General features: G+C 33.6%; 1 protein-coding gene across 1 annotated transcript; it reads right to left on the bottom strand.

The window, feature by feature from the left end:
- Positions 1–10,281: 10,281 nt before the first annotated feature.
- LOC131067595 (protein BPS1, chloroplastic-like) lies at positions 10,282–11,660 on the bottom strand. Its single transcript, XM_058002667.2, has one exon. The coding sequence runs from the start codon at positions 11,375–11,377 to the stop codon at positions 10,295–10,297; it is 1,083 nt and encodes a 360-aa protein (XP_057858650.2). The 5' UTR covers positions 11,378–11,660; the 3' UTR covers positions 10,282–10,294.
- Positions 11,661–12,166: the final 506 nt, after the last annotated feature.

Below are 12,166 nucleotides of genomic sequence, written 5' to 3'. Positions count from 1 at the left end.
AAATGTTATGCTTTATAAAGGTAATGTAAAACATAATGCATTATGCTATTTTTCTCAATTATTTTTATAATCCATGAAATTTATGCATTGAGTGCTAGATCTAATCCAAGTCAAAATACATACATGTTACAGCTTGTATGTATTTTATATATTGCATATATATTTTGCACAAAATTTTAAGTTTGATAACTAATTTATTTTTCTATTTTCATGTACTTAGCCACTATTATGTGACCACTATTATCTATGTACTAGAGAATGTGTCCATATACACATGGAAGTTACATGGGGCAACAACTAGATTTTACACATGATGTGGCAAAATATTCTAAATCACAATTTGTGGGTGTCATTAATAATTTATATTGAGTAAGCAAGTTGTCACTAAGAAAAATAGTATTATAAGTGCAAATCTAATAGAAATAATAATTCTAAATAAATATTTGATTTTATATTCAAAGAGGGGAAAACATATCTAAGGAATTTCTTTTTTAGAAAAATTTCATAAATAATAACTCCTCTTAGGATCTAATGGCTATGTGCAAACTAGTAAAATAGAATCGGACAATATATATACTTAATATTTAATTAATAGAAAAAATTATAAAGAGAAATATATCAATACATGCATTCCTCTAACATGTATGGATCAAGAAGCTAATTTTCAAAATTCATCAATTTAACACCAAATAAGATAGATGGATCTCAAACTATCATCAATGAACAGTATATGAAGTAGTTGGTGTATTTGTGTATGTCATGTTAGGGTGAACACATGTTATTATTAGATACTTGTATAAATTAGATTTAATTATTTATAATAATCCTAAGAAAACTTATTTAACACATGTAATATCACACTTAGGATAGAGCCATATAGAAGGTGAAGTAAATAGTTATCCCATTATCCCTATAAATGCAACTTAAGAGGAAGTGAGTGTAAAAATAATAAATGGACTCCCACAAAATAAGCCAAATGATATATCGATTTAATATTATATAAAACCTAAGGAAGAGAATGAATAATCCTACAAAGAGGGCTAATAAAGAGAGGGACTCTGTATCCCCCAATTGTGATGACTTATATGCTAACAACATACGTTTCAGACTTAATGCCTATGACAATCTAAGATCACTGAATAAGATTTCTCCCTTAGGAAGAAATAAATCCAATGATTAATTAAGAAAATATTTTGGAAAAATATACAATATGAAATCTAGAAGATACTCAATGTAACCACATTTAATGCTAAAAGGTGTCAAGATTGAATTAGGAATAACTTATGATAATGACAATGAAAAGAAATATTAATATTAAACATGAGAAATATTCGAAAGTATCTCCAAAATATTTGAATACTTTCTTCACAATGTCCCAATCTACCCATCAAAGATTATTCATAAATTGACTTAAGACTCCAACTCCTTTGACAATGTTCGACCTAACACAAACCATGATATACATCAAACTACTAACAACACTCACATACAATACTCTAATCATATCCTCTATCTCACTAAAAGATTTTTGACTATCCTCAACTAATAAATTTGTTCTTTGTAAAAAATGTACCAAGGATGTGCAAGCTGACATGCGGAATCTCTCAACACTAATTTCTTATACTAGCTTTGGCTTAACCGAAACTTTCTGCTACTGATAACAGAAAACAAATGGATGCGAGCTTTACATAGTTTGTGCATTGCATGAAATTAAGTAGATACCTACACACATACTTTTAGAATTTGGGTATATAAAATGTTTCGGTTGGCATTCATTGTAAAGTATAGACGCATCATACTCAGAAATGAAAATTAGTGTACATATTTTAAAACGTAATCGAACAGTAGATTGATTAAGCTACTTTAAAACAAAATATTGATTGTCGAAGAAAATTGTGGCAAAAACCATTTTTTCTGTATGGAAGAAAATGAATTCAACATTGATCATAGTACTTTTATTGATATACAAATATTGTACATCTACATTTTAGAGGCCCCAAACTGTTAAAAGGTCAATTTGGCAACCTTGAAATAGAATTTGTTGGCAGTAAGTGACCGGTCAATGAGAAGAAAGGGTGTTCAGTACTGCAATTCTGGCAGAGATGAGAAACTTGAATAGCTGGTCGATTTTGTTTTCAAGGAGGGGAAGAGCAATCTCCAAGTCATTGAGTGCCACCGTGGAGGGAGAGAGATTAATCGGGAGCAACCATTTGGATTTGGAGTTGAGAAGATTGTTGAGATCTCCCAGTGCAATATCTGCTGCTTCTAACTCGTACAAGAACCTTGATGTCGATGACGACCTCTTTCTTATATCAAAGGACTGCCTTAGCTTTTGCTGGAGACAAGTAAAATGGGTAGGAAGAGGAAGACATGGCATCCTCAAGTGGGATGTCTTGAAGGAAAGAGCAGTGACAAAGGCAGAGAAGATCATGACGGTGATGGCCTTCGCATGGTTGATATTGATGACAGCTTCTGCTACTCCTGCTTTATCCTCAACGTTGAGCTTCTCTGCCATTCGCCTCAAAATGGACATGCATTTCTCCAGCTGAGAGTGTGTGTCCTTATTCTTACTCGGCCAAATGGCAAGGGTAGAGCATGCCCTTTCAAGGGCATGGGCAGAGGGAGTAGGATCACGGCCAAGGCCGCGAATGGCTACGTGCACACTCGTGTGTTGCTTCCTGATATCTGTAATGCTGTCCCTCAACAAATTGGACGCTTAGAGCAGATGAAGTATGTCATCCAGATGTGCGTTGATCCATTTGCTCCCAACACCTTCCATGTCTATCTGCATGTTTGAGAAATTGGAGTAGCAATTGATCGCTACGTCCAATGCTTGGCCAAACCAATCTGCTCCAAAAGATGAGGAAGAAGAACAAGACTCCTCCAATCTTTCCACCTCACCTACAAGTGTGTCTGTAAGACTTGGGTGTCCTTTTGGGCTTGAGGGCATACTCTTTGATCGATTATGCTTATACTTGTGAGGAGAGTGCAGCGCCATGGCTACCCCAAGGGAGGAGAGCCGAGACAGAGAAGGTAAGGAAATGCTCATGCTCATTGTTTTGGGTATTTCTTTCTCTGATGCTCTTGATTCTGATTGTGATGCAGTTGCTGGTTTGGCTTTTTGCCTGCCTATTATCATGATTTATACAACTCACGATGAGTGGGAACCGCAGGTAGACACAACGAGAGAATCCTGGTAAGAAGCATCACTTGTCCCCCTCCCCTTCTTGTTTCGGTGTCGCTTGCTTCCATGTGCAATAGCTTCTAAACTATTGTACCTAGCTCATGGTTTCTACCCGGCAAACTATCACAGGCAACATCATGTCCTCAACGTGGGTTACAAAGATTAGGTATAATAAAAAATTGCTATTGGAATCCCCTGATATTTGGAGATCGCAGGAGAGGTTTTGCCATTTCATTCATGGGAAAATGTGTTGTGTCCAAATATGCATAAGCTGTTTTCTAAATTATAGATCTGGTTAGTAGGATTTAATTATGTAATTTTTTATTAAAAAGTTATGAAACCATGTTTACAAGAACTTCTTTTTAATAATTATCAATGATGTATTTAGCATTCATTGAATCTAGTTGATGCTTTTATACTCAAAGTATCATAAATTAATAATAGATTGTTTATTGTGATTCAAATTTGATCAAGGATATTTAACGATGGAATATTCATGAGGATCAAGATCATTTTTTTCGTTTCTACATTTAAAAATATTTACTTAAGTTTTGTGTAATATGAAACATTCATTATCATTCTCAGAAGCTCATCCATCAACCTATAGCATGAATGCTTTTTGTAGTGTCTATTTATGATATTTCCTTTGAATTTAACAACTTATTTTTTGAGTGCAAATTATTGACCCTTATTCAATGTATAGTAATTCAGAAGAACACATCTCTCATGAAGATGAATGAATAGTCCACTTACCAATCAATACATTTAAACAATGCTAACAAACAATTAACATCAATACTTTCTAGCAAGTCACCCATCCTATTACTTATTTGGCACAAATACACACAACCATGTAATTTATTGTGAGATAAAGTTGACTTAGCTTTTCTAAATCATTTATAAATTTTGTAGCAAGTGTTGTGATATATTAATAATTTGTTACAAAGTTCTTTAGACCATTCATAATCTACTAGATGACTCTTTTCTCTAGTTTATAAATTATGTGTCATTTAATGAATGCAATAATAATTTTAGGGTCCAATTCATTCTCATATTTCATGAGAAATGGTTCACAAGAATCAATTTATAATGAGTGTCAATGGTTCACTTAGGACTCATTTTATCTAGGTGATTCTCATAAGGGTAAAAAGATTCAGACTTCCTAGGGGAACACCCATCCCAGTACTACTTCCACATAAGAATGCTTCACCATGACTTTCTTTCAAGGCAAAGCCATTATAATAGATAATCCATGCCTAAGAATGGACAATAAGGTTATGTAACGAACATTTCACCTTGAAAATAACTTTCCTAATAACCAGCCATTGTACCCAACCTGACATTACTGAAGAGATGTTAAAAAAAAGCTAGAAACTATCTTAGGTTTGGATTTACTTTGTTGGATGTAATAGTACGGGCATCATTCAATTAATTTGTATGTTAAGGAAACTCACTTAAATGAACACTATTTAAAATATATTCTTTTTACTAGTTCACATAAAAGAAAAGGGCTACTTTTTTTTAATATAATTTTTATAAAATTTCATATTAAATTTTTAAATTTTTAAATGAAAAAATTCTTATTTTCATCAAAACGTATATGATTTTTATTTTGAATAGATAAATTTGTAACAATAAAAAACTAAATTAAAATGTAAAGCAAAAGTTAATAATTAAATAGAAATTACCGGTAGTGGAATGGTATGATGGTTAAGTTGCGATGTTGTTGTTCTAGGTATCAAGATTTAGACTCCACTAGATTGGTATTGTTGAATGTTCAAATAGGGATGATGTCCCCCTTTTGTTGCAAATTTGACCATTTCATCTATAAAATTTTAATTTATAATTTTGTTGACTAGGCCACATGATTTCAAAAACTATATTTCTTACAAATTATCCTAAGATCTCTCAAGCATCATTTGTCATCCTAGAACATTAAATGGGAAACAAATAGTGACACTTGTCAATTTAATGTAATAAAAAGAATAAAGAATATGCACACATCGTTATATGACCATTGACATTTGTCTTTAGAGTTCAAAAGTTTGTACACATTTCATGAGCCTAACTTAGTATATGTATCTTTTTTGACTTAATTATATTCATTCTAAAGTATTTTAAAATATTCTCAAGTCACAAATATAAGAAGGGAAGAATATACAACAATTAATAACAAAGATAAAATATAGAGTCATAAATGGACAAGATCAAATTTAGAACTATTTATTTAATAGAAACATGTGAACTTGTCCTCTAATAGAACACATATATAATGCATGCCCAAAAAAAGTTTACTAATAAAAAGACATAACATGTAGAATAATGATAAAAAAACTGAAAAATCATATCAAAATTTGAGCTATCAATTGTAGTTTAGTAAATTGTACTCCTTTACAATTTCACACTCAATTTGGACTCATTTTGGTGTTTTTGTCTAATATGTTCCTAGTTCATGTTTGATTGTGCTCAATTTTGTGATATTTTCTAGAAACTTGGTGCAGTCCCCTACTGACAACCTTTTTTCTAGCTCAAACTTCTAGGAGAAGGTTATTGAACACCCTAGACTTGCACTAGGGCAACCAACACCACTATCCAAGTAGTTTGCCCCCAAACTTTGAATTAGAATGGTCAGATTGGAAATTGCCCTCGAATATTGACGTTTCCCAAAAATATAAATTCAAAAAGATGTAAGATAAATATAAATAGAACTCCCTCTCCCATTCAAACTCTAATCATCATCTTGAAATTTATTTTGAGCATACAATCAAGCATACTTGAGTACAAGTCTGTAATCAAGGAGTCGATAATTCAAGTCTACATCTTTGTTTTAGAAATCATGATCAATTATGATGTGATCTTATATGATGAAGGTATGCATTTACATCATTTAAGAAACATCAAACCTTATTGGAGACTTCAAGCCAAGCATTTTATATGTATGGTAACATTTTTAGAATTAAGAATTTTCATTATTGTTTCATCCTTTATCCTTTTAAAAGATGAGATCTTTTTCATCAATCACTATTGTAGTGGACGTGGAAACACCAGCACTCAACAACACAACACCTTCCACTCATTTTAGCATGTGCAAGTTCTTATTTGACCATGGTGACTATTATAGCTGTGCAAAATAGATAACAAAATAATCCAAAATTTGAATAGTTGCAAACACCTGAAGTAGGACACCCTCCAATTGTATCTAACACTTTTTGGCCCAATTTTAAAGATATAGACCTTTAGGACCTCTTGATTGTGAATCCATATCTTTCTATAGACATTTTTCAGGTTCCTATTGCTGGCAAATGTTCCTTTCTATATTTTCCTTATAGGCTTGGGCTATTATGTTGGCATTCTATTCTGTATTTTATTGTTATTGTTGATATTTGTAAATTTCTTATCATTTGGCCTAGATCCTTGACATACAATTTGTAATCTCAAATCCATTACAACATTAAACAAAAAATGAATCATAAAACACAAGTTATCAACTCTCTTATTAAGACTATAGTTTCCAATGATATACAGTGGAAAATTGATATTGTAGTTTGCATTAAAATACTAGAATCTTAATCCATACATATCACCAATATTATCTCATTTATGTTTACTTTTCTAAAACAATGAACAAAATTATCTAAATATCACTCCAAGATTCACAACTATTATAATTATTTAATATGAGCTTAATTTATACTTATCAATAAAATTTCATTTATTAATCGTTAGAAAATTCTTCCTTTGTAATAATATATAAATTTATATCATTGAAAAAAAATCTTCTATTTCTTCAAATGCGAACGTATCTCAGCTTTAAGGAACTTCCCTGAAAGGAAAGGAAGCTTGTAAGTGAAATAAATTAATGAAAAGGGCTCATAACAGAAGGTAACAAAAGGAAGACGTTTCCCCAGATAAATTATTTCCTTAGCGAGAGAGCCTAGACAGCAAGGAGAAACATTATATATATTGTAAAAGTAATGGAATAGTAAATCGATTCGTCTGTAAACAACCAACTACAGATTATTAAAGCTTGGAAGGCATACAAATTGTGGTCAATGTTCTGTATTATTTTATTGAAGGTCAATTTAACCTTCATCCTCGAAATAGTATCGTTACATACATGTATACTACTTTCGACCACCACTCAATTTTCTCATTCATGTCCAGTCCCTTGCAGAACTTTTTGGGACTAAACTGTCTGGTTAGAGAGAAAAACCCGGCGTTCATGAACGCAACACTGGCAGAGATGAGAAACTTAAATAGATGGTTGATTGTGTGTCTCAAGTCGTGCAGTGTCATGTTGTGTTTTGTATTGCTCGGTCTCTGTATACAAACTACCAGTACTGGGATTGGCAGGCAGACACAGAGAATCCCGGGCAGAAGCATTAAATTTCTCAAAATAAGTTCCATATAAATATCTCTTATCCCACGCTTTCTGCTTGTTTGCGTAAGTCTTCGTTACATTCCATGTGCTGTAGCTTCTAAATATAATAGATATACGTCCCATGGTTTCAACACATAAGAACATTGTACCTCAGCAGCCATGTGGCCTACTAGTTCATGTTTCGAAAATTGGATTTAATATACTTTTTGTAAAGGAATCTCCTCAAATTTGAAGAACAGATGCCTGGTTTTGTCTGTCCTTTCATTGACAAAATGTCACCTCTTCAGATATGTATGAGCTGTACTTTCAGTTAAATATATATAGATTAAAATTTCAATGCAATCTTCATGTAAGAAAAGTATAGTGCCGAAACGCCAGGAAAGTAGGAGTGACATTCAATTTTAAATTATAGTCGTTAAGATACATAAAAACAGAGTAGATAGGACAATTCACAATCACAGAACAAATACTAGAATTCATGTGGGAAAGCTCTTACTGGTGAAAAACCCACACACCAAAGCAAGTCACTTGTATTATAGTAAAATTGATTACATACAAGATACAGACCAATCGCTCTCTTAGATGTTCATTCACAGTCTCTGTTCTAGAATCCATTACAAACACCAGATTGAACTCAAACCCACAGACCATAGTCACAAACGTTCTGCAACTGATCACATCTAGCATCCAACAGAACCATTCAAATCTCCCCACCGATACACACTCCAAACACTTAGCTATATTGTATTAATAAAAAATAAGAACAATTACAATAAAATCTTAATGCTATCCTATGTAGGAGTCTTCACACTATTACAAGATTCTAGAATAATTTCATTCTAATAATGACATCTTTGAAAATATTCAACCTATCATATAAATCAAGATAAGGCACAACATATTTACAACCACTCAAACATGAAGAATGAATGCTGAAATTGCTCAAAAAAGACTCTCATGACTAGGTTTGAATATAAGTCTAATATGGTATATTATTGTAGCTATAACTTAATAAAAATGAAAATCTACTAATTCAACAATTGTTATCTCATCCAATATCTCACTTTTGTTTGTTAACTCAACATGCGACATGTCTACACAAGTCTGAGAAATGTCAACTATTAAAATGTAACTCCAATCTATAATAGAAGTACAAACAAGACTCTTTAGTCAACATAGGAAGTTGTAAAATAAATTTTCATTCTATTATGAATATATATGACAACATCATCTCAAAATATGACATCTTCCTAGTAGGCACCAACATCATAAGAAATAGGAACCTTGTTAAAGTCATCACTTGCCATTTAGGATGTGATCTCATCAAGAGGTCTCGCAAAGTGATATGAAACAATACAAAGTTAGCAATTTAGGATAAAATAAATATGCACCAAAAATAATTATTCAAATCAAATAATCAATTTGAGGAATCAAAGGTTTACAAACCCTAATCTCAAAACTCTCCCACTTGCCAAAGTTCTATCAAGAGTGTACAACATCAACAACTAAAAACCTTAAGACCCAAGGAACTTACACACCATCTAAGCTTCTCAGTACTCACTATCCTTGTCAATACATTTTAAATATTCATCAAAATATCAACCTTTTCCAACTTCACCTTTCCATCTTCTATCATATCATGAATAGAATAAAATTAAATGTCAGTATGGCATGGAAAGTATGATTCTTAGCTATGGTAATGACACTCCAACTATCACAACAAATAGTAATATATCCTACATCAAAAACAATATCAGAACACAATCTCTTAATTCAAATTGCTTCTTTACAAGCATGAGCAACTACCATGATCTTTTCTTTTATAATGGACAAAGCGACTAAAACATGTCACTTACTCATCCAATTGATAGCACCACAAAACATTATAAATTCATATCCACTAATGAATCTTCTAATATTAATGTCACTTGACCAATTTAGATCCACAAGTCCACAAATGCAAATTGAATGCCAAATCTAACAGAATAAACACGAAAGCATAAGAAATGTTAAAAAATACCCACAAATATATGAACACTCTCTTCATTGCATCCCAATCTGCCCATCAAAGATTAGTCATAAACTAATTTAGGACTCTAGCTGCTCGAGCAATCTCTGGCTTAGTAAAGACCTTAGCATACATCAAAATACTAACAACACTTACATACAATACTCTGGTCATGTCCTCTATCTCAATGGGAGATTTTGGACAATCCTCAATTACTAAATTTGTCCCTTGCATAAAAGAAATTACCAAAGTTCTGCACGCTGACATTCTGTTCACATACTTTCTCTCGCTTAACCAAAGCTTTCTGGTAGTGATAACAGAATACAAATGGATTTCAGCTTTACATAGATTTTGTATTACATGAAATTAAGGCAGACACAGAGACACATTTTTAAAATATTGGTATTTAAAATGTTTCGATTGGCATTCATTGTAAAGCAGAAACGCATTATACTCAGAAATGAAAAACAATGTACATATTTAAAAACGTAATGGAACAGTGAATTGACTAAGCTATCTGAGTACCATGCAATGATTGTCGAAGAAAATTGTGACGAAAACAATTTTTCTGTATTGCAGAAATTAAATCAATTCAACCTTGATAAGGCTAGTATTATTATTGATATACAAATATTGTACATGTACATTTTAGAGTCCCCAAACTGTTTAAAAGGCCAATTTGGCAACCTCGAAAAATAATTTGTTGGGAATAAGTGTCGGGTCAATGAGAAGAAAGGGTGTTCAAGATGGCAACTCTGGCAGAGATGAGAAACTTGAATAGCTGGTTGATTTTGTTTTCAAGTTGGGGAAGAGCAGTCTCCAAATCATTGAGTGCCAATGTGGAGGGAGAGAAATGAAGCGGAAGCTGCAATTTGGACTTGGAGTTAAGAAGATTGTTGAGATTTCCCAGTGCGATATCTGCTGCCTCTAACTCGCGCAGGGACCTTGTTGATGACGATGATGACCTCTTTCTCATCTCAAATGCCTCCCTTAGCTTGTGTTGCAGACAAGTAAAATGGACAGGAAGAGGAAGGGATGGCATCCTCCTGTGGGATGTCTTGAAAGAAAGAGCAGTGACAAGGGCAGAGAAGATCATCACGGTGATGGCCTTGGCATGGTTGATGTTGATGGTAGCTTGTGCTAATCCCGCTTTATCCTCAACGTTGAGCTTCTCTGCCATTCGCCTCAAAGTGGACATGCATTTCTCCAGCTGAGTTTGTGTGTCCTTCTTCTTACACAAACAAATGGCAAGGGTAGTGCGTGCCCTTTCAAGGGCATGGGCAGAGGGAGTGTGATCACGGCCAAGGCCACGAATGGCTACCTGCACACTCGTGTGTTGCTTCCTGATCTCTGTAATGGTGTCCCTCAACAAATTGCAGGCTTCAAGAAGATGAAGTATGTCATCCAGATGTGCGTTGATCCATTTGCTCCCAACGCCTTCCATGTCTATCTGCATGTTTGACAAATTGGAATAGCAATTGATCGCCACCTCCAATGCTAGGCCAAACCAATCCGCTCCAAAAGATGATGAAGAAGAACAAGACTCCTCCAATCTTTCCACCTCACCTACAAGTGTGTCTGTAAGACTTGGGTGTCCTTTTGGGCTTGAGGGCATACTCCTTGACCGATTATGCTTATACTTGTGAGGAGATTGCAGAGCCATGGCTACCCCAAGGGAGGAGAGCCGAGACAGAGAAGGTAAGGAAATGCTCATGCTCATTGTATTGGGTATTTCTTGCTCTGATGATTTTGCTTCTGATTGTGATGCAGTTGCTGCTTTGGCTTTTTGCCTGCCTATTAACATGATTTATACAACTCACCATGAGTGGGCAGCGCAGGTAGACACAAAGATAGAATCCTGCTAAGAAGCATCTCTTGTCCCCCGCTCCTTCTTGGTTGCTTCGGTGTCGCTTGCTTTCCATGTGCAATAGCTTCTAAACTATTGTACCTGTCTCATGGTTTCTACCCGGCAGCGAACATCTTGTCCTCAACGTGGGTTATAAAGATTAGGTTTCATCAAAAAAATTTATTGGAATCCCCTGATATTTGGAGATCGCACGAGAGGTTTTGCCATTTCATTCATGGAAAAATTTGTTGTGTCCAAATATGCATAAGCTGTTTTCTAAATTATAGATCTGGTTATGGTCAAGTAGCGGTGGTTTTTCTATGGTGTGCCAATTATGTGATGTGTTTTCAGGATTTAAATTATTAAATCATTTTTCTTGCTTCCACATTTAAAAGTATTTAATTAAGTTTTGTGCAATATGAAACATTAATTATCGTTTTCATAAGTTCATTCATTAATACTTAGCATGAATTTTTTTTGTAGTGTCTATTTATGATATTTCCTTAAAATTTAATTACTTATATTTTGAGTGCAAATTATTGACCCATATTCGTTACGTAGTAATTTAGAACAATACATCTATCATGAACATGAGAATGAATAGTTTACTTACCAATCAATACATTTAGGCAATGCTCACAAGGAATTAACATCAATATATTTTAGGAGGTCACCCATCCTATTACTTATTTGATTCAAACACACATATCCATGTAGTTTCTTGTGAGATAAAGTCAATTTAGCATT

The sequence above is a fragment of the Cryptomeria japonica genome, chromosome 5, assembly GCF_030272615.1.
Source record: "Cryptomeria japonica chromosome 5, Sugi_1.0, whole genome shotgun sequence".
In the NCBI taxonomy this organism is placed as follows: Eukaryota; Viridiplantae; Streptophyta; class Pinopsida; order Cupressales; family Cupressaceae; genus Cryptomeria; species Cryptomeria japonica.
This window is presented reverse-complemented; position numbering and strand designations above follow the sequence as displayed.

Coding starts and splice junctions, on each gene's coding strand:
- LOC131067595 (XM_058002667.2), bottom strand. CDS start 11,377: ATGTTAATAGGCAGGCAAAAAGCCAAAGCAGCAACTGCATCACAATCA.